The 22,801-nt window shown below is 52.7% G+C and overlaps 2 protein-coding genes across 2 annotated transcripts; one reads left to right on the top strand and one right to left on the bottom strand.

Moving 5' to 3' along the window:
* The first annotated feature begins 997 nt into the window (after positions 1-997).
* Positions 998-14,097, top strand: Znf865 (zinc finger protein 865). Its single transcript, XM_004672908.2, has 2 exons — positions 998-1,082; positions 10,474-14,097. Exon 2 carries the CDS (start codon positions 10,503-10,505, stop codon positions 13,668-13,670), a length of 3,168 nt encoding a protein of 1,055 aa, XP_004672965.2. The 5' UTR covers positions 998-1,082; positions 10,474-10,502; the 3' UTR covers positions 13,671-14,097.
* Positions 14,098-17,815: 3,718 nt separating this feature from the next.
* Positions 17,816-22,330, bottom strand: Znf784 (zinc finger protein 784). The gene is made up of 2 exons (XM_004672913.2): positions 22,201-22,330; positions 17,816-19,799 (listed from the first exon to the last, which is right to left on the bottom strand). Exons 1-2 carry the CDS (start codon positions 22,276-22,278, stop codon positions 18,891-18,893), a joined length of 987 nt encoding a protein of 328 aa, XP_004672970.2. The 5' UTR covers positions 22,279-22,330; the 3' UTR covers positions 17,816-18,890.
* Between the last annotated feature and the right edge of the window lie 471 nt (positions 22,331-22,801).

The raw sequence follows: 22,801 nt of genomic DNA, 5'->3' as shown, positions 1-22,801 counted from the left end.
AGTCCAGTCTTAAAAGCTCTTGCTTGAGATGAAAGCATACACGGTATGATAGAGAAGTCTGTAGTGGTGGTTCATGCCCATGATCCTAGCACTCGGGAGGATAAGGCAGGAGGATTGCTGCAAACTGGAGATCAGCATAAGCTACAACAGTGAATTCCAGGCCTGTCTGAGCTAGTGCGAGATAATGTCCAAACAAGAAATAACCCCAGCACTCGGGAGGCAAAGGTAGGCGGATCGAATGAGTTCGAGGCTAGCCTGAGACTACGAAACGAATTCCAGGTCAGCTTGGGCTAAAGACCCTACCTTGAAAAAACAAAAATAAAATAGAGCTGGAGAGATGGCTTAGCGGTTACGGCACTTGCCTGAAAAGCCTAAGGACTCAGGTTCCATTCCCCGGGACCCACGTAAGGCGGATGCACAAGGTGGAGCATGCGTCTGGAGTTCGTTTGCAGTGGCTGGAGGCCCTGGTGTGTCCATTCTCTCTTTCTCTCTAAAATATGTAAAATAAAATTATTATGTGAGTATGAGGTGAGGCTTAAGTACAGAGGCTGAATTTAGAGAGGGGCGTGTTTTGAGGGCGTGGCTGAGGTGGGCGGGTGGAATTCCTAGAGTTGGGGCTCAGGACCTGGTCTGTGGAGGTGGAAGGAAGGGGTCAACATTTGCAAAAGGGGAAATTCTGAAGTGGGCAGGGCCTAGGTCAAGGGGTGGGGCTTAAGCATGACACCGGAGCCCCGGGTGTGCCCTCACCGGATGTCCGGAGCATGTGAAGAAGCAGCGGGGCGCACTGGGCGCAAGCGCAACTGGCTCCGCTCTGCCACCGGAAACATCCGAAGGTCCTCTCACGTCCCCGAGACACTGCGCAGGCGCAGTCCCCGCCGCCATCCTCCACGCGGGCGCTGCGGGAACGGGCGCGACTTCCGCTTCCGGGCGGGCGAGCGAGCGGGCGGCGCGGAGCTGCCCGGAGAAGGGAGGGGAGGGGAAGAGAAGGGGGCGGCACTTCCGGTCGGGCCCTCGGGTCTCCCCGGAGCGGCGGCGCCTTCTCCGCCTCCTCGGCCTCCTCCCGGCGGAGACCCCCGGCGCCGGTGAGTGACGGGGCGCACGGCCTGGGGACCCGGATTCCGCGGGGGAGGGGGTTCCCGCCCTGGCTTGCCTCAGCCCCCCAGGACGCCCCTACATAAAACGTCAGTGTCCCTCTGCCGGGCCCTCGCCCTCCACTTATCCTCCCTATAATGCATGACGCCCCCCCATGGGATGGCAGCCGAAGCATCTCCATTCGTAATGAGCCCCTCAAGTGCCAGGACACCTAGTAATGCCTTCCCTTAGGGTCCCTTCCACAGAACCTCTCGTCATTGCTTCCACGACAGGCCACCCACCGAGATGCCACCAGTATTGTCCCCCCCTTGTAAAGCAGGTGCTCGCCATACCTCTGTTATCCTATAGGATTGCCTCCAGGGGTGTTGCATTAGTTGCAACAGCTCCCCCCCCCCATCTTCCCTTTATTTCTCCCTCTTGCAAGCCCCTCTAACCCACCCCTCAAAGGAACAGCTTCCCCTAGAGTTCACCGTCTAACCCCTCAGGCAGAAACATCTGCCTACTTACTGTCAAGCTGTCACCATACTGCCCCACCTCCTTCCCTTCCGTCATCATGACTGGCCTCTTGTGCCTGCACAACTTCTGCCCCAAAACAGTATCGCTCCAACCTTAAGCAGTTCTCATGACATCATCCCGAACTTCTGGAGAGGAACTCCAGGCACTGCTTGGGTGTGACTCACATTCATTGGCAATATATTCGTCATTGAATGAATATTCCCGGTTCTAGGGTTCAGGACATGCAGTTGTGAACAAGAGATGCAAAGTCTGTTTTTGTTTTTCATCTTTGGGGGATTTTACAGTCTTAATTGAGGCGGCAGATTTTTCTGAGAGTCTGCTGAGGTATCTGCAGAATCCAAATTGGGAGATTTAACTGAACATTCAAAGTTCTGGAGGAAGAGCACATTCACAGGCTCCCAGGTGATGGTGACTGGTTTGTGGGAAAAGCAGCAGGGGAGGCTTGTGAAGTTGGAGCCGAAGAATTGGAGGGAAAGCAAGAGAAGGCTTGATTCCATAGAGCCTTGGGACAAATGTCTGACTTTTGTCAGCTCTTCCGGAGCTGAAAGAGTCTTCTGTCATCTACTTGTTCATTCGTAAGCATTGTTCAACAACTTTCATGAGCGCTTACTTTGTGCAGAGAATAAAATAGGGTCAAATCGAGCCTGGAGAGATGGCTTAGCTTTTAAGGTGCTTGCTTATAAAGCCTAAGGACCCAGGTTTGATTCCCCAGGACCCACATAAGCCAGATAAGCACAAGGTGACACATGCATCTGGAGTTTGTTTGCACGGCCATTATCTCTCTGCCTCTTTCTCTCTCTCTCTCAAATAAATAAAAATTTAAACCCGTCAAAAATCCTTGTCCATGTAAAGTTAAGTATACTAGTTGAGACAAAAAATCTGAACACACTTGTAAGCAGGGTGTGGGAACAGAGAATGGTCAATGTAAACGAACTCTAGATGTAGCCACCACTTTGTGTCACTGGCTTTACTCAGGTACTGGGGAATCGGTGTAAGCAGGTTCCCTTAACCACTAAGCCATCTCTTCAGCCCATGTGCTATAGAATTTCAAGCTAGATCTGGATGTGAATTTTCTTCTTTCTAGACAGCTTTGGCACACTGTTTGGCTGCTTTTGACTGTTCCCCCACCTCACTGGTGGAGTGATTAACAGGGTGAGTCATGGGTTCTAGCTAGAACTTGCATCTTTTTTCAAGGTAGGGTCTCACTCTAACCCAGGGTAACCTAGAATAGTCTTAGAGTGGCCTTGAACTCACAGCGATTCACCTACTTCTGCCTCCTAAGTGCTGGGATTAAAGGTGTGTGCCACCAAGCCTGGCTCACATCTTTTTAAAAAAATATATATATATATTTGCAAGCAGAGAGAAATCGAGTATGGGTGTTCCAGAGCCTCTTGCCAATGCAAATGAACTCCACATGCATGCACCACTTTGTGCACCTGGCTTTATGTGAATGCTGGAGAATCAAACCCAGGCCATCAAGCTTGAAAGTTAATGCTTTTAACCGTTGAGCCATCTCTCCAGCCCTCATCTTGTTTTCTTTACTCATTTATTTGAGAAAGAGTGTGTGTTTATGTATGGGTGTATTGGGTCCTCTTTCTACTGCAAATGAATTCCAGACACATGTGCCACTTTGTGCATCTGGCTTTATGTGGGTACTGGGCAGTCGAACTTAGGCCAGCAGTCTTTGCAAGCAAGGGCTATAACTGATGAGCCACCTCCCCAGCCCAGGACTCATATCTTTTCTCACACTTCTACTCTCAGTCCTTTACTTACTACCTACCAGGCCGGGTACTGTCCTAGGTCCTGAGGACAGAGCTGTGAACACCACCTAGCAATCTTACCTCTGCAGTGGGTGACCAACAAAAACAAGACGAGGGGACTGGAGAGATGAATCAGTTGGTAAAGTACTAGCTGTGCACATACGAGAGTTCAGATCCCCAAAACCCTTTTAAAAGCCATACATGGTGGAATACTTCTGTAATCCCAGCGCTAGGAACGTGAAGATAGGTGCCTCCGTGAAGCTCATAGCTAGCTAGCTAGGCTGGCAGGATTTGTGAGCTCCAAGTACAGGAAGAGATTCTGTCTCAAAAAATAAGGTGGAGAAAGCCGGGCGTGGGGGCGCACACCTTTAATCCCAGCACTTGGGAGGCAGAGGTAGGAGGATCACGTGAGTTCGAGGCCACCCTGAGGCTACATAGTGAATTCAGACCCTACCTTTGTCCTTCACATTTGCATACTCCCACACACACCTGCATGCATTCACACATGCAGGCACACCTCATATGCACGTGTGAAACATGCTTTTAAAAGAGACAAGAAATGGGGCTAGACAGATGGCTCAGTGATTTAAGGCCCTTGCTTGCAAAGCCTGATGACCTGGGTTCAACTCCCCAGTACCCATGTAAAGCCAGATGCACAATGTGGTGTGTGCATCTGAAGTTCATTTGTAGTGGCAAGAGGCCCTGTTGTGTCCATATTCTGTCTCCCTGTCTGTCTCTCTCTTAAATAAATAAATAAGTAAATATTTTTTTTAAAGACAAGGATCAAAGGCATGGTGGCACACACCTTTAATCCCAGTACTTGGGAGGCAGAGGTAGGAGGATCACCAAGTTCAAGGCCACCCTGAGACTACGTAGCGAATTCCAGGTCAGCCTGAGCTGCAGTGAGACCCTACCTCGGAAAACCAAAAAAAAAAAAAAGGCAGGGTGAGGTGTGTGGGCCTGCAGCAGGCACCGTGGTAGGTGTCCTACACACTTTGTTTTATTCACAATTTGTGACACACTCAGAGGTACTGCTAGTCCCATGTAGACCCTCCTTCCTTCAGAGTAAAACCCAAAGTCCTTGCAATGAGCTGCAGCCCCCACAGGCTCCCGGCTGCTCCAGTGTGCTGGCTCCATTACTGACCCAGGGCCTTCGTCCCTGGACTGAATCTTCTGTCTGCAGGGCCAACTCCCTGCACCTGCCTCCGACCCTCCCCTCCTTCCTGTCTTCCCTCAATTACTTTTCTCTCAATGGGGCTTTGGGAGTCCACTACCACCTGTCACCCAGGCCCACACGCCTCACCTTTCTTTTTTTTTTTTTTCTTTTTGGTTTTGCGAGGTAGGGTCTCACTCTGGCTTGTTCTGGACCTGGGTCATCCGGAGACATGCCATTAGGTGTCAGGACAGGGTGAGGCAAATCACATCTCCAGCACACAGTGGAGTGTTGATGCGACTCTTACTTTGAAGGGTGAAGTACTGGCAGCACATTGTGGAGAGAAGTCTGGGACCCTACCACCTGCCTTTACCTCTTAGCCCTGCCGCTTGTCATATGAGACTTTGTGGGCCTAGGTAACAAGTGGCGAGGTGTGACATTAACCTCTCTGACCTTTTTTTTTTTTTTGGCATGTAGGTGTGTGTGTGCATATACGGATGTACATGTATGTAGAGGCCTGAGGTTGACACAGGATGTTCTCTACCGCATTTACTGAGGCAGGGTGGCAAACCCAGAGCTTGTGGACTGTGCTAGCCCCAGGAATCCTTTGTCTCTGCCTCCAGAGCACTGGGGTTACAGGCAGGGACAACCACACCCATTGACATTGACATGGGTGGTGTAAGTGCTTTATTCACTGAGCCATCTCCCAGCACCCCCTCTGCCTGCACTGCTGAGTTAACCATCTTTTTGGGTCATTTGGAGGAGGATTTAGAAGAATACTTTGCTGCTGGAAAGCACTCATTTATTGTTACCTGTTACTGTTACAGAGAATTTTATCACAAGGCAGCTTTGTTGCAATGGAATAGCTCAAGGGTCCTGGCATCTGAAACACCTGGAATCAAATGTGTGCTCTCCCTTTGCTACCCACATGAATTTGAGGGAATGAGGTCCCCAGTTCCCCCACTTACAAGAGCCCAGTGTGGTGACACACACCTTTAATCCCAGCACTTGGGAGACCGAGGTAGGAGGATCGCTATGACGTCTTCAGGGCCAGCCTGAGACTACATAGTGAATTCCAGGTTAGCCTGGGCTAGAACAAGACACTGCCTGAAACTCACCAAATGATAGCTGCCACCTGAAAAAACTTCTACTATGTTTGGTTTTGGGTTTTTGAGTTAGGGTCTTGCTCTAGCCCAGGCTGTCCTGGAATTCACTATGTAGTCCCAGGCTGGCCTTGAACTCACAGCAATCCTCCTACCTGTGCCTCCCAAGTGCTGGGATTAAAGGCATGTACCACTGTGCCTGGCAACTTATGTTTGTGAGGAACTCCCGCCCTTTTGTGGGGAGGGTCTCTCGTATTGTCTTTCTGCATAAAACCCTTTCTTGGGCTGGAGACATGGCTTAGCAGTTAAGGCACATGCCTGCAAAGCCTAAGGACCCCAGTTCGATTCTCCAGGTCCCATGTAAGCCAGATGCACATGGTGGCACACATGTCTGGAGTTCATTTGCAGTGCTGGAGGCCCTAGCACACCCATTCTCACTCTCTCTCCTCTCTGTCTCTAATAAATAAATAAAAATCAAATTTTTTTTTTAAAAAAAAAAAAACCCTTTCTTGATATGTTTCACCTTAGGAAAGCAGCAATTTAAGATTTGGATCCAGTAAAGGAGGAAATGTCTTATTTTCCAGTGAAAATTATCTTGAGCCTGATCCATTCCGTCCCCCATAGTGCACACCCTTCAGCATCTACCTGCCTTGCCCTCCACATAACACTGCAGTCCCCAGAATTCCTTCTCCGGGAGCCACCCTTGTTAATTTCATCTCTGCTGAATGTCTCCATCTGTAGGACAGTTGTAGTCAGTGTAGTCTCATTTTATTTATTTATTTATTTACTTTTCAAGATAGAATCTCATTCTAGCCCAGGCTGACCTGGAAATCACTATAGCCCCAGGCTGGCCTTGAACTACTGGCAATCCTCCTTACCCCTGCCTCCAGAGTGCTGGGAATAAAGATGTACACTACCATGCCTGGCTTCATTTTATTTCATTTTAAAAAGTGTGCCTGGGGCTGGAGAGATGGCTTAGTGGTTAAGGCACTTGCTTGTGAAGTCTAAGGACTCAGGTCTGATCTCCAGGTCCCACATAAGCCAGATACATATGGTGGCACATGTGTCTGGAGTTCATTTGCAGTGGCTAGAGGCCCTGGTGTGCCCATTCTCACTCACTGTCTGTCCCTCTCTCTCTCTCTCTCTCTCTCTCTCTCTCTCTCCTTCTGTCTCTAATAAAAATCTTTTTTAAAAAAAGTGGGCTGGAGAGATGGTTTAGTGGTTAAGGTGCTTGCCTGCAAAGCCAAAGAACCTCGGTTCAATTCCCCAGTACCCATGTAAGCCAGATGCACAAGGTGGCACATGCATCTGGAGTTTGTTTGCAGTGGCTGGAAGCCCTGGCGTGCCCATTCTCTCTCTCTCTCTCTCTCTCTCTCTCTCTCCCCCTCCCTCCCCCCTCCTTCCCTCTGTCAAATAAATAAATAAAACATTTCTTTTTTAAAAGTATGCCTGACATGGCACACCTTTAATCCCAGCTCTTAGAAGGCAGAAATAGAAGGGTTGCTGTGAGTTTTAAGGCCAGCCTGAGACTACATACTGAATTCTAGGTCAGCCTGGGCTAGAGCAAGACCCTACCTTGAAAACCCAAAAAGTAAAATTTAGGGGCTAGAGAGATAGTTCAGTGGTCAAGTCATTTGCCTGCAATGCCTAAGGACCCCACTTCAGTTCCCCAGTGCCCACAGATGCACAGGTGGTACATGCATCTGAAGTTCACTTGCAGTAGCTGGATGCTCTAACACTCCCATTCTGTCTCTCCTTTCTCTCTCTGTCTGCTTGCTGGAGCCAGTGTGGTGTGGCATACACCTTTAATCCCAGCACTCGGGAGGCAGAGATAGGAGGATCACCATTAATTCGAGGCCACTCTGAGACTAAATAGTTAATTCCAGGTCAGCCTGGACTAAAGTGAGATCCTACCTCAAAAAAAAAAAAAAAAAGAATAAAATTAGCTGGGCATGGTGATGCACACCTTTAATCCTAGCACTCAGGAAGCAGAGAGGTAGGAGGATCACTGTGAGTTCAAGGCCAACCTGGGACTACAGAGTGAGTTCCAGGTCAGCCTGGGCTAAGTGAGACCCTACCTCAAAAAAAAATTTAAATAAAAATATTTTCATTTATTTATTTTTATGTTTTCGAGGTAGGGTCTCACTCTAGCTCAGGCAGACCTGGAATTCACTGTGTTGTATGGGATGGCCTCCAACTCACGACAGTCCTCCTACCTTTGCCTCCCGAGTGCTGGGATTAAAGGCATGCACCACCATGCCCAGCTTAAAAAATATTTTAATATTTACTTATTTATTTGAGAGAGAAGAGAGGGGATGGGTGCTCCAGGGCTTATTGTCACTGTAAATGAACTCCAGATGGATGTGCCACTTGGTGCACCTGACTTTGCATGGGTACCAGGGAATTGAACCTGGATCTTTGGGCTTTATAAGCAAGTGCCTTAAACACTGTGTTGTCTCTCCAGCCCCATTCTCTTATTTATTTATTTATGTATTTATTTATTTTTGAGAGGAAGAGAGATTGAGTGTGTATATGGGTATACCACATGAACTCCAGATGCATACACTCTCTTGTGCATCTGGCTTTACATGGGTACTGGGGAATTGAACTCGGCCTGTCAGGCTTTTTGTGTGTGTATGTGTCAGGTGGGTCTTGTTCTAGCCTTGGAACTCACTATGTAGTCTCATGCTGGCCTTGAACTCACAGTGATCCTCCCACTTCTGCCTCCTGAGTGCTGGGAGTAAAGGCATGTGTCACCATGCCTAGCTCCTGTTTTTAGTTTTTTTGACTTTTTGAGGTGGGGTTTCACACTAGCCCAGGCTAACCAGGAAATTACTATGTAGTTTCAGGGTGGCCTCAAACTCACAGCAATCCTCCTTCTGCCTCCTGAGTGCTGGGATTAAAGAAGTGTGCCACCATGCCCGTCTCATGTTTTTCTATGTAATAATATTTGCGAGGAAAGAGAAACACACACACCAGGGCCTCTTGCCACCAGAGATAAACTCCAGATGCATGCATCACTTTGTGCATTGGGCTATAATGTGGGTACTGGGGAATCACATCTGGGCTGTAAGGCTTTGCAAGCAAGTGCCTTTACATCTCTCCCCTACCCTCATTTTCATTCATTCTTTTGTTCTTTCTTCTTTTTCAAAATTTTATTTATTTATTTGCAAGCAGAGAGAGAAGAGAGATAGATATAGAGAGAATGGGCACACCAGGGCCTCCAGCCACTGCAAACGAACTCCATACACATGTGTTCCTTGTGCATCTGGCTTACATGGGTCCTAGGGAACCTGGCTCCTTTGGCCTCACAGACAAACGTCTTAACCACTAAGCCATCTCTCCAGCCCTCTTTCTTGTTGTTGTTGTTTTGTTTTGGAGGTTGGGTCTTGCTGTAGCCCAGGTTGACCTGGAAATTCACTATGTAGTCTCAGGATGTCCTTGATTGAACTCACAGCAATCCTACATCTGCCTCCTGAGTGCTGGGATTAAAGGAGTATACTACCATGACTGGCTTAAATGATTTTATTTATTTGAGAGACCAAGGGGTGTGTGTATGTATCTGGGCACACTATGGCCTTTTTATTTATTGAGAGAGTGAGAGTGTGTATTTGTATGTGTCTGGTTATACCAGGATCTCTTGACAATACAAACTCCAGATGCATGGGCACTGGGGGATTGAACCCTGGGCCATTAGGTTTTTCAGACGCTTGTACCTTTTTATTTATTTATTTTTAAATTTTATTTATTTATTTATTTGAGAGTGACAGACACAGAGAGAAAGACAGATAGAGGGAGAGAGAGAGAATGGGCGCGCCAGGGCTTCCAGCCTCTGCAAACGAACTCCAGATGCCTGCGCCCCCTTGTGCATCTGGCTAACGTGGGACCTGGGGAACCGAGCCTCGAACCGGGGTCCTTAGGCTTCACAGGCAAGCGCTTAACCGCTAAGCCATCTCTCCAGCCCACTTGTACCTTCTTTAAAAAAATATATATATATATATCAAGCCGGGCGTGGTGGCACACGCCTTTAACCCCAGCACTCGGGAGGCAGAGGTAGGAAGATCACTGAAAGGTGCTTGCTTACAAAGCCTGCCACAGGTGTACAAAGTGGTGCATATGTCTGGAGTTTGTAGCAGCAAGAAGCCCTGGCACACCCATATTCTCCCTCTCTCACACATTGATTGGATTTTTTTTTAATATTTGAGAGAGATTTTTTTTTAATATTTGAGAGAGAGATAAAGGGCACCCTCCAGGGCCTCTAGCAACTGCAAATGAACTCCAAATGCATGCATCTGGCTTACATGGGTCTTGGGAATTGAACTTGGGTCTTTAGGCTTCGCAATTGAGTGCCATAGCCAGTAAACCATCTCTCCAGTCCAAGAATATTTTTTAAAAAAAAGAATCTGGACATGGTGTTGCCTGCCTTTAATCCCAGCACTTGAGGTAGAGTAGGATTATTGAGTTAAAGGTCAGCCTGGGCTACAGTGAGAACCTACCTCAAAAAATAAAAGGTAAAAAGATATTTGCAGACCTTCCTCCCCCACCCCCCAAATTGCTGGGGCATTTGAGAAAGCTGGGACCTACAGGTGTGTTGAGAAGAGAGAGAACAAGTAGCAGAGGTGTGTGAAAAGCCAGGAAAAGATGGAAAGTGGGTTGGGTGCTGAAGGCCCGGCTGCGAGAGGCTAGAAGATAGCCCTGGGACCGTGCAGCCAAACAGCACAACTGCTTTTGGGGTGGGAAGAGAGGGGCTCGATAAAGGCATATGGCCTTCGTGTGAGCATGTGAGTACAGCTTCCTTTGCCATTATGTGGGAGCCCCTTTTCCTCAGCCTGCGTCCTCTTCTTTGCAGGGTCTCCCTTTTCTCCAGACCCGCCAGAGATGGAGGCGAACTCTGCGGGCAGCAGCGCTGGGGGTGGTGGGAACAGCGGCATCGGGGGCGAGGACGGGGTCCACTTCCAGAGCTACCCCTTTGACTTCTTGGAATTCCTCAACCACCAGCGCTTCGAGCCCATGGAACTGTATGGGGAGCATGCCAAGGCGGTGGCCGCCCTGCCTTGCGCACCAGGACCCCCACCCCAGCCTCCCCCTCAGCCTCCTCCACCCCAGTATGACTACCCACCACAGTCCACCTTCAAACCCAAGGCAGAAGTTCCTTCCTCATCTTCCTCGTCCTCTTCCTCCTCGTCGTCCTCATCCTCGTCGTCGTCTTCTCAAGCCAAGAAGTCCGATCCACCCCTGCCTCCAGCTTTTGGGGCGCCCCCTCCCCCCCTCTTTGATGCTGCCTTCCCTGCCCCACAGTGGGGTATCGTTGACCTCTCGGGACACCAGCACCTCTTTGGCAACCTGAAACGGGGTGGCCCTACATCTGGGACTGGGGTAGCGCCGGGACTTGGAACTCCCACTGGAACCCCAGGACCACTTCCCACCCCCACGCAGAACCCCCCTGGGCCCGCTGTAGGGGCGGCCTGTGACCCAGCCAAGGACGACAAGGGCTACTTCCGAAGACTGAAGTACCTGATGGAGAGGCGCTTCCCGTGCGGCGTGTGCCAGAAGTCCTTCAAGCAGTCCTCGCACCTGGTCCAGCACATGCTGGTGCACTCCGGGGAGAGGCCGTACGAATGCGGCGTGTGCGGCCGCACCTACAACCACGTCTCCAGCCTCATCCGCCACCGGCGCTGCCACAAAGACCTGCCGCCCTCGGCGGGGGGGCCCCCGCAGCCGGGACCCCCACTGCCCGCGCTGGGCCTCTCGGTGCCCGCTGCCAGCGCGACGGCCGCCGCCCCAGCCACGGTGTCCTCCGGCCCCTCGGCCACCCCTTCGGCGCCCGCCACCACCTCCACGGATGGGACCACGGCGCCCGCCGCCCCTCCCGGCGTGGGTGTGCCAGCGCCGCCCCCTGGCACGGGTGGTGGGGACGGCCCGTTCGCCTGCCCGCTCTGCTGGAAGGTTTTCAAGAAGCCCAGCCACCTCCACCAGCACCAGATCATCCACACGGGTGAGAAGCCCTTCTCCTGCTCAGTGTGCAGCAAAAGCTTCAACCGCAGGGAGAGCCTCAAGCGGCACGTCAAGACGCACTCGGCCGACCTCCTGCGCCTACCCTGCGGCATCTGCGGTAAGGCCTTCCGCGACGCCTCCTACCTCCTCAAGCACCAGGCTGCGCACGCCGGCGCCGGGGGCCCGCGGCCCGTGTACCCCTGCGACCTGTGCGGCAAGACCTACTCGGCGCCGCAGAGCCTGCTCCGCCACAAGGCCGCGCACGCGCCGGCCGCTGCCCCCGACGCGTCCAAGGACGGGACGGCCTCGGGGCCGCAGCCCCCGCCCACCTTCCCCCCGGGCCCCTACCTCCTGCCCCCAGACCCGCCGGCCACCGACAGCGAGAAGGCGGCGGCTGCAGCGGCGGCCGTGGTGTACGGAGCCGTGCCCGTCCCGCTCCTGGGTGCCCACCCGCTACTACTCGGCGGGGCTGGGGCCGGGGGCTCCGGGGGCTCGGGCGGCGGCGTCCCGGGAAAGACGTTCTGCTGCGGCATCTGCGGGCGCGGCTTCGGGCGCCGCGAGACCCTGAAGCGCCACGAGCGCATCCACACCGGCGAGAAGCCCCACCAGTGCCCGGTGTGTGGGAAGCGCTTCCGGGAGTCCTTCCACCTGAGCAAGCACCACGTGGTGCACACCCGCGAGCGGCCCTACAAGTGCGAGCTGTGCGGCAAGGTGTTCGGCTACCCGCAGAGCCTCACCCGCCACCGCCAGGTGCACCGGCTCCAGCTGCCCTGCGCCCTGGCGGGGGCCACCGGCCTCGGTCCCTCGTCGGGCGGGGCCGGAGCCTGTGGGCCCGGGGCTTCGGGCACCTCTGGCGGGCCCACCGACGCACTGAGCTACGCCTGCTCCGACTGCGGGGAGCACTTCCCAGACCTCTTTCACGTCATGAGCCACAAGGAAGCCCACATGTCCGAGAAGCCCTACGGCTGCGACGCCTGTGGCAAAACCTTCGGCTTCATCGAGAACCTCATGTGGCACAAACTGGTCCACCAGGCGGCCCCGGAGCGCCTCCTCGCGCCCACGTCAGGTGGCCCCCAATCCTCTGATGGCTCCAGCGGCACCGATGCAGCCAGCGTGCTAGACAACGGACTGGCTGGAGAAGTGGGAGCGGCCGTAGCGGCGCTGGCCGGGGTGTCCGGGGGTGAGGACGCCGGTGGGGCGACAGGGGCTGGGGCCGGTGGCGGGGCCAGCTCGGGCCCTGAGCGCTTCAGCTGTGCCACGTGCGGCCAGAGCTTCAAGCATTTCCTGGGCTTAGTAACTCATAAGTACGTACATCTGGTGCGCCGGACCTTGGGCTGCGGCCTCTGTGGCCAGAGCTTTGCGGGTGCATACGACCTGCTCCTGCACCGCCGGAGCCACCGGCAGAAGCGGGGCTTCCGCTGCCCGGTGTGCGGGAAGCGCTTCTGGGAGGCGGCCCTGCTGATGCGCCACCAGCGCTGTCACACCGAGCAGCGGCCCTACCGGTGCGGCGTGTGCGGCCGAGGCTTCCTGCGCTCTTGGTACCTGCGGCAGCACCGCGTGGTGCACACTGGCGAGCGCGCGTTTAAGTGCGGTGTGTGCGCCAAGCGCTTCGCGCAGTCCTCCAGCCTGGCGGAGCATCGGCGCCTGCACGCCGTGGCCCGGCCCCAGCGCTGCAGCGCCTGCGGCAAGACCTTCCGCTACCGCTCCAACCTGCTGGAGCACCAGCGACTGCACCTGGGCGAGCGCGCCTACCGCTGCGAGCACTGCGGCAAGGGCTTCTTTTACCTGAGCTCCGTGCTGCGCCACCAGCGGGCTCACGAGCCCCCACGGCCGGAGCTGCGGTGTCCCGCCTGCCTCAAGGCCTTCAAGGATCCGGGCTACTTCCGCAAACATCTGGCGGCCCACCAGGGGGGCAGGCCCTTCCGCTGCTCTTCCTGCGGAGAGGGTTTCTCCAACACCTATGGCCTGAAGAAACACCGCCTGGTGCACAAGGCTGAGGGCCTTGGGGGACCCGGAACAGGAGCAAGCGCCTTGGCCGGGAAGGATCCCTGACCAGAGGGCTTCTATATGTGCCACTCCAATCAGATATCCCCATCTAGACTCCTCCCCTCCCCTCCATGGGGCTGCTGGTCAGACTCTTCCCCCCACCCCCACCCCCGTTCCTCACTGTCGCCCTGTCAGAACTTAAGATGGTCTAGCCTCTTTATTGGGCCCATGCCCTACAAACTCAAGACTGCATTACTCCCATCCCTGGCCTCTCTGGTCCTTCCTTCATCCCATTAGTGAACTTGACCGTCTGTCCAACCCTCTTTTGTAACCCTAATCCCCTGCCCAGTGGCACTCTGGCCTCAGCTGGCCCCATCGATCTCTGGTGGAGATGGATCAGAACTGCTCCTCCTCCTCCTCTTGGGGTTTGACTGGACAGTGGACTAGAAGCAGAGTTGGGAGGGCACAAGGTGGGGGTCTGGGTGCTCTTGGATTGGGGGGCGGGGTGGGCGGCAGACGCGGCTTGTACAGAGCAGAGAATAATAAATCCCCTCAACCGGGCTATGGAGTGTGCCTTTGAATCTGGAGTACAAAGAAGGCAATGCCCTGGATAAACTCAGCTGAGAGCATCTGTTCGTCAGGGGTTTCAGTTCCCCAGCACACCTAGTCTCATACTCAGGATTTGCCATGGAGGTGTGCACTCAGGAACTGGCTTGATGTATCTAGGCTCCTTCCCTTCATGTTTCCGGCATTTGTTCACTAGGCCACTGCCTCCAGAAGCCTCCTGCTAGGTCCCAAGCCAGGCACAGGAGCTTTCACTCTCCAGTCAGAGGGGAGAGAAGCCATGTTGTTCATCACAGCCTGTGCAGATGGATTGATTTGACGGGTCTCTTGTAACCAAGGATAACCTTCAACTATGTAACTGAGAATGACTACATTTCTTTTTTACTTTTATTTATCAGAGAGAAAAAGAGAATGGGTGCACCAGGACCTCTAGCCACTGCCAACAAACTCCAAACACACGCACCACCATGTGCATCTGGCTTACGTGGATTCTGTGGAATCAAATCTGGGTTCTTAGGCTTCTCAGGCAAACACCTTAATTGCTAAGCCATCTCTCCAGCCTCTTTTTTTTTTTTTTGGTATGGAGAGAGGAGAGAATGGGCACACCAGGACCTCTTGCTACTACAGACTCCAAACCTATGCACCACTTTGTCCTCTGGCTTTTCATGGGTACTGGAGAAATTGAGCCCAGGCTGGCAGGCCTTGCAAGCAACTGCCTTTAACTGATGAGCCACCTCCCCAGCCCCTGACTGCATTTCTTTATTTTATTATTTATTTATTTATTTATTTTGGTATTCAAAGTAGGGTCCCACTCTAGCCCAGGCTGACCTGGAATTCACTATGTAGTCTCAGGGTGGCCTCGAACTCAAGTTAATCCTCCTACCTCTGCCTCCTGAGTGCTGGGATAAAAGGCAAGCGCCACCACACCCAGCTTGTATTTTTATTTATTGGAGAAAGGGAGAGAATGGGCACACCAGGGCCTAATAGCCACTGCAGATGAACTCCAGACATAAGCCACTTTGTGCTTCTGGCTTACATGGGTACCGGGGAATCGAACCTGGGTCCTCAGGCTTTGTAGGGAAGTGTCTTAATCGCTAAGCAGTCTCTCCAGCCCTGACTGCATTTCTGATCCTCCTGTCCTCCACTTCCTGAGTGCTGGGATTACAGGCTTGTACCACGACATGCAGTTCCATGCTGGAGATGGAACCTAGGAATTTATGCATGAAAGGTAAGCAGTCCACTAGTGAACTACATCCTCAGCCCCAGACTCATTTACAGTGCTGCTTTCTCATGGTGCTTGGGACTCCAGGACAAAGATTTGAAAGCCCTTTTACAAGGCAGCTGGATTTTCAGGATGGTGGCAAACATGCCCTCACTTGAGTTTAGTCATTCCATTTTTCCAAATGGGCCTGGTGTCCTGGAAACAAATAGCCCCTGAGGACACCTGGCCAATCTAAGATAAAGTTGGGACTCCAGATGGGTGTGGTGGTGCACTCCTTTAATCCCAGCACTCTGGAAGGCAGAGGTAGGAGGATCACCGTGAGTTCGAGGCCACCCTGAGACTACATAGTGAATTCCAGGTCAGCCTGGACTACAGTGAGACCCTACCTCGAAAAAAGAAAATTGGGACTCCAGCTCCAGAGAACCTTAATGTTGAAATCTGAAGATGACACTGGATGACAGAGGTACTGTTTGAACAGGTCTAGTGTGACCTGGGGGGCTGGGGGGAAGCAGCGACACAGTGTTGACCACCATGTTCTAGTTCTGCGGACCCACCATGAAGCAGACCTTGTGTCAAGGCTTTACAAGCTAAGGGGAGAGTCCCTTTATGAGGGACACAGAGATGCCACTGGTCGGTGCGGGAGCATGAAACAGTCACCTTATTAGAATAGGTGTCAGGGCTAAGAAAGTTTCTCAGGAGAGACAATGGTACATGGACACTGACCAGGAAAGAAGGGGACAACGAATCCTGGGTAGGTTAACTGTATCCAGCTGAATCCAGCTCTCCTGGAAACTTGCAAATAGATTTGTCTGGCAGAGGTTGAGGGGCATGTGGTGGGATTATGAATGACCCTGAATCCCCAATTGTAGAGATTGGAAGATCTTGTAGGATGGAGGTTAGAAATAGGCAGCTGCCATGTGACTCAACATGCAATTTGTTCAATCTCTGCAGTGGGGGGGGAGAGGAATCTTGGTGAGCTGGGGATGCAGCTCAATGCATAGCTTGTCCAAAGTCTCCCACTTGTCATAGTTGACATTTTTAAATCAAAGCCGGGGCCAGGAGGGATGGCTTAGCGGTTAAGGCGTTTGCCTGCAAAGCCAAAGGACCCAGGTTCAATTCCCCAGGATCCACGTTAGCCAGATGCACAAGGGGGCACACGCGTCTGGAGTTCCTTTGCAGTGGCTGGAGACCCTGATGCACCCATTCTCTTCCCCCCCTCCTTCTCTGTCAAATAAATAAATAAAAATAAAAGAAAATGAAAGTCGGGCATGGTGGCACATGCCTTTAATCCCAGCACTCAAGAGGCAGAGGTAAGAGGCTCACCTTGAGTTCGAGGCCACCCTGAGACTACATAGTGAATTCCAGGCCAGCCTGGGCTAGAGCGAGACCTTGCCCTGTAAAACAAAATTCAAAAAACTTCACATAATGTGGTTTGGGAAACATACATCTCACTGGGCTGATTGGCCCCCGACCTTCCTCTCTTGTAGCCTGCTGGCCTCAAACTCATAAGTAATGGAACTTCTGATCTTCCTGCCTCCGGTCCTTGAGTGCTTCGGTGACAGGCATGCATCACCATGACTGGGTTGGGGATTGAACCCAGGGCTTCATGCATACTAGGCAAGTAGTCTATCACCTGAGCTCCAGCCCCCACCACCCTCCCGGAGAGGCACACATGCTCTACTGCCAATCCCACCACTCCTGGTTAAATCCAAACACTGATCCCAAGTGTCAGTTACCATGGTTCCCTACCCTTGAATCTGGCCACCTTAATTAAACCGCTACCCTGGCCTTGTGAATATTCACATTTGTGATTCCTTCTCAAAGTTGGGGACAGAGTCGGGGCTGCGGGTTAGTGACAGGATCCATGTGAGAGAATGAAGACAGCAGGCCTGAGCGGTTGTTGCACACTTGCTCCAACATTAGGCCACCAATGATAGACCAGAGATGATAAAATGTGTTTGTGTTCCAGATACCTAGCTGGTCAACAAGGTAAAACTGGTAGATTACATAAGGACGGTTTAAGGAACCTGACCGGATTTCTATGATACCAGCTTGGGTATTGGTACCAGGCTGGAGAAATGGGATGCATGTCATCAGTTAGGAGTCATCTGAGGGTTATCTATCTCATGGGGACATTGGGTAAACAGGACTGATGCTAGCAAGTCTTTCTCCATGAGAAAACTAGGGGCTGTCCGTCCTCAGTAAGCCACTCATTGTGCCAAACTCCCCCATGCTCTCCCCCACAGCTGAAGGACATGTGACATCTCCAATCTGCCAGAGCCCAGTCACCCCTGTTCCAGAGAAGAAAACAGAGGCTTTCAGAAAGACAGGTGTGATGTAACTTGCTGGTGGCGAGACCACATGTGGCCTTATCACCTCACCTCTCAAAAGCAGAGAACCAGAATGGAAGACCAATAGAGAGAAACCCTTCAGAAAGTCCTTTAATAAGAATAGACCAGAGGTTCCTCATCTCCGGCTCGACTCCTCTTTCCCTCACCACAGTGACTCCTCTTATTCCACGCTCCATGCCAGCCATGAGGCAGCGCTTCCTCAAGATTGCCTGGGACTAGGCAGGAAGCCATCCACTTCAGAGTGCAGGAAAATAAAGAAGGGTTTTGAAGCTACTCTGTAGAAGTGGGCGTCCACAGGCTAAAGTTTTTGGAAAGGAACATTGGGTTGGGTGGGTGAGAAGATCCTATGACCAGGCTCACATCCTTGAGGCTCAAGGACACTCAAATGTAACTTGGGTACTCTCTGGCTTTGAGGTGATGGGATACCATCTCTTTACACACAGCATGGTAGGCATCTTCTGCCTGGAGGTTGGGTCGGGTGGGTAAGCATCCCAGATCCAGTGCAATCCAGTGAGGTAGGCAAAAGATTCCATCCTGGTCCTCCTGTAGAACCCCCTGAATGGCCCAGAGTTCTGCAGATGAAAGACTGACAGGGACACTATGGGGTGATCTCCGAATCTTTTCCTTGCGCTCACCTGCCACTCCCCCTTCTGTAGTGCTCCGGCTCTGTGGTGGCAGGCTGCGTCTCATAGGCCAGAGAAATATGGTAGCTCTTTTAGAAGGATAGGGTCTTGCTGTATATTACAAACTAGTCTTGAACTCATGACCCTCCTTCCTTGGCCTTCTATCCCTGCTGGGATTACAAATGAGTTGCCGGGCGTGGTGGCGCAAGCCTTTAATCCTAGCACTGGAGAGGCACAGGTAGGAGGATTGCCCTGAGTTCGAGGCCACTCTGAGACTACATAGTGAATTCCAGGTCAGCCTGGGCTAAATGAGTATCACTTCACCTAGCTGCCAGTATTCTGGCATCTAGCCGGGTACCCACAGGGTTGCCTCTTTCCCCTTCCCCCGAGTCTCACCAAAGTGTAGTGTGGGTCTATGCAAGTCCAGACCTGGTTCCCTCCCTCCGCTCTCCAGCCCTCAGCTGTGCATCATCTCCTCTGTCTCGGTGTCTTTTTTACCCACACCTTTGCCTCTACAAAGTGCCTTCTACTTCCACGGCCCTGCTCTCCCAGCCGTCACCTTCACAATCTCTCCATGCCCTTCTTCCAGAGTGTTCTCTGCACCACACCCACTCCTCCCCGAGCCCTGGACCACGGAAGGAGGTCTCAGTCGGCCTCCAGAGCCTCCCGCCCCAGGCCCCGGCCCGTGGAAGTGGGTGCGCTGATGCTTGCGGAAGTTAGAGGAGTTGTTGAACGAGCGGTCACAGAGGGCGCAGCGGAAGGGGCGCTCCCCGGTGTGGATGCGGGCGTGGCCGCTCAGCACCGACGACTGCGTGAAGCCCTTGCCACAGACGCCGCAGTGGTAGGGCCGCTCGCCCGTGTGCACCCGCTCGTGGTCTCGCATGTCCGATGAGCGGCGGAAGGGCTTGGCGCAGAACCTGCAGGCGAAAGGCTTGCCCACCGCTGCACCCGCGGCCGCTGCAGCCACCACCACCTCCGACCTCTCCTGGGGCACCCTTGGGTTCAGCTCTCGAACTGATGCCATGGCTGGAAGTCTGCAAGACGTGCCAGGCTCCGCCCTGTGTCGGTGCTGATGCCGCAGCAGAGGCGCTAAGGCCTTAAAGGCCCGGGGGCAGAGCGGGCAGCGGTAAGGCCGCTCTCCAGTGTGCAAACTGTAGTGGGCGCGCAGGCTGGCCGGCCCTGGGCAGCTGTGGCCACACACGTGACACCGGCTTGCACCCCCACCTTGCCCGCCCCCTTCCACACGTGCCAGGTGGCCATGTTCATGGAACAGCAGCTCTGAGACCAAGCGGAAGGCAGCTGGACACAGGGCACAGTGAAAGGATCCTGGCTCCGGGGGCTCAGGGACCAACGTGGTGTCTGTGACTTTGAACACCTGGATCTCGATGAGGTCACCTGGGGGTGTGGCAGGACGGCCATCGTCAGGCACCAGGACCTGGAGAGGTGAAGAAGAAAAAGGAGCCGCGTGGACCCTCCATGAAGAGCTCCCAAAATGCCTTCACGGATGAAAACATTGACTTCGGCGGGCGTGGTTGTCCACGCCTTTAATCATAGCACTGGGGAGGCAGAGGTAGCAGGATCGGCACGAGTTCAAGGCCAACTTGAGACTATATAGTGAATTCTAGGTCAGCCTGGCCTAGAGTCCAAAAAAAAAAAAAAAAAAAAAGTAAAAAGAAAAGAAGTGCTGGAGAGATAGCTTAGCGGTCAAGGCACTTTCCTGCAAAGCCTAAGGACTAGAATTCTATTCTCCTGTACCCACATAAGCCAGATGCACAAGGTGGTGCATGTGTCTGGAGTTCATTTTCAGTGGCTAGAGGCCCTGATATACCTATTCTTTGTGCCTCTTTCTCTCTCTCTTCCCTTTCCTCTCTCTTTCAAATAAATTTAAATATATTTTACTTATTTTTTTAAATTTTATTTTTGGTTTTCTGAGGTAGGGTCTCACTCTAGCTCAGGCTGACCTGGAATTCACTATGGAGTCTCAGGGTGGCCTTGAACTCATGGTGATCCTCCTATTTCAGACTCCTGAGTGCTGGGATTAAAAACGTTCACCACCACTCCCAGCTTGCTTATTTATTTATTTGAGAGAGAGAGAGAATGGGCTGCCAGGGCCTTCAGCCACTGCAAACAAAACTCCAGACCCATTGTGCCCCCTTGTGCATCTGGCTTACATAGGTCCTGGGGAACTGAACCTGGGTCCTTAGGCCTCACAGTCAAATGTCTTAACTGCTAAGCCATCTCTCCAGCCTCCCCCTCCCCTTTTATTTTTTTTTTTAAAGAACATTGGCTTTTTTCACTGTCCACTGGGCCCTTGCTTCCTAGATCCTGTTCTTGGCGCGCTGAATCCTGTAGTAGGATGGCATAGCAGTTAAGGCATTTGCCTGCAAAGCCAAAAGACCCAGGTTCGATTCCCCAGGATCCATGTTAGCCAGATGCACTAGGGGGCACACGCATCTGCAGTTTGTTTGCAGTGGCTAGAGGCCCTGGTATGCTCATTCTCATTCTCTCTCCCTCTCTCTCTCTCCCTCTTTCTCTGTTAAATAAATAAATAATAATTGAAATAGAAAAACAAGCAGAATCCTGCTGTACTCCATCATAACTTCTCCTCCATGCCCAATATATAACATGGGCCAAGCCTTCTCCCTCCACTCTAGCTCAAAGACCCATCATGTCTTGGTGGAAATAAAAACAAAAACAAAAAACCTCCTAAAGACAATCTCTTCCTACTTCTGCTCCATATAGCCCTCCCTGGAGCAGCCTGAAGGACTTCTGGAAAATGTAAATCAGATCAAGCCACTTCCCTACTCCAAGCCCTCCGACTGCACTTTTGTTTGTTTTTTTAGTTTTTCAAGGTAGGGTCTTGCTGACATGAAATTCACATGTAGTCTCAGCTTGGCCTCGAACTCACAGCGATCCTCCTACCTCTGCCTCGTGAGTCCTGGGATCAAAGGCGTGCACCACCACGCCCTGCTCCAACTGCACTTGTAAGGCAACGTCGTCACTTCTTTGTGGTTCCTGCTTCTCTCTCTCTCACCCCACTATAAATATAAGGCCGCACCAGCTGACTTCGACCATCCAAATTTAGCTCGTCCCCCCCCCCACGCTATCAGTTCACTTCTTTCCTTTTTATAGAACATGTTACAACAAATCTCGTTTATAATCTGTCCCCTCTCTGGGGACAAGCTTCAAGATAACACGATCTTGCCAAGGCGTGGTGGCAGATGTAGGAGGATTGCCATGAGTTCGAGGCTACCCTGAGACTACATAGTAAATTCCAGGCTAGAACGAAAAAAACAAAACAGATAACAAGATCTTTCTTTGTCTTGGTCACCTTGATACAGCAAGTAAATATTTGTTGAATGAATGAAAATCCTCAGGGAGGTCCTAAAGTCATCTGGAACACCCATTTCTCCCCCTAAATCCTCGTTGTTGCAGCCAAGTGGAAACCCTTGAAGAATCACTTCCCACCCCAACATGGAGACCCTCATGCCCATGACCCTCCTCTTTTCAGGGTCAGGGCCACCTGCCCAACCTTAACAGCCAAGTTCACCAGCCCTGGAGTTCCGAGGCCACGCCTCTCAGGGGACCCCACCCGCAATGATGCAAATCAAACGCGAGTCCTCTCCCAGGATGCAGCCCGTCCCATCTATAAATGTCACCAAGCCCCGCCTCCTCGCCTCTCACTCCCCATTGGCTCCCCCAGGGCCCCGCCCCAGGCGCCGGGAGGACACGCCCACCCGCACGCCACCCCCACCCAAACCGCCAAGGCCCCGCCCCCTGCCTGCCGCTCCCTGCGCGCCCCGATGCCCCAGCCCAGACCCCTTCCTCGCCCGCACCAGGTCCGGCGGCTCCGGGGATCGCGCCTCGGGGGTCGGTGAGCTCGGAACCCCGGGCTGCGAGCGCGCGGCGGCCATCTTGTGCCTGAGCCCCCCATCCCCCGAGGCCAATGAGCGCTCTGTGAGGAGCGGCCGGGCTGGCGTAAGAGGTGATGCGCAAGCGCACTGCAGGGCGCCTACGGGGCTGGGCAAAGTGACGGGGGCGTGGCTATGGAGGTGTGGCTATGCGGGGTGCTCCGAGGAGACCACGCCCCACTACCTTGGGGGTTGAGTCTGTGGTTCAAACTCTGTTGGTACCAGGCTAGGTAAAACTGAGTTTGGAGCTGGGCTGTCTGCAAAATCCTGGCGACGAATTCAGAGGTACCTCTTTTTTGTTTTGTTTTTGGGGTTTTTACATTAAAAAAATATATTTCTTTGCAAGGAGCAAGAGAGAATATGAATGGGCTTCTAGCCACTGCAAACGAACTCCAGATGCATACACTATACTTGGGTTCTGAAGAATCGAACCTGTGTCATTAGGCTTTGCAGGATGACCTAGAATTCCCTATATAGTCTCAGGGGAGCCTTGAACTCACAGCTATCCTCCTGCCTCTGACTCCCG

The sequence above is a fragment of the Jaculus jaculus genome, chromosome 14, assembly GCF_020740685.1.
Source record: "Jaculus jaculus isolate mJacJac1 chromosome 14, mJacJac1.mat.Y.cur, whole genome shotgun sequence".
NCBI classification, from domain to species: Eukaryota; Metazoa; Chordata; class Mammalia; order Rodentia; family Dipodidae; genus Jaculus; species Jaculus jaculus.
The sequence above is the reverse complement of the archived record's forward strand: the minus strand, read 5'-3'. Positions and strand labels throughout refer to the sequence as shown.

Coding starts and splice junctions, on each gene's coding strand:
- Znf865 (XM_004672908.2), top strand. CDS start 10,503: ATGGAGGCGAACTCTGCGGGCAGCAGCGCTGGGGGTGGTGGGAACAGC.
- Znf784 (XM_004672913.2), bottom strand. CDS start 22,278: ATGGCCGCCGCGCGCTCGCAGCCCGGGGTTCCGAGCTCACCGACCCCC. Junction 19,800..22,200: donor CCCCGGAGCCGCCGGACCTG/GTGCGGGCGAGG, acceptor TCACCTCTCCAG/GTCCTGGTGCCTGACGATGG.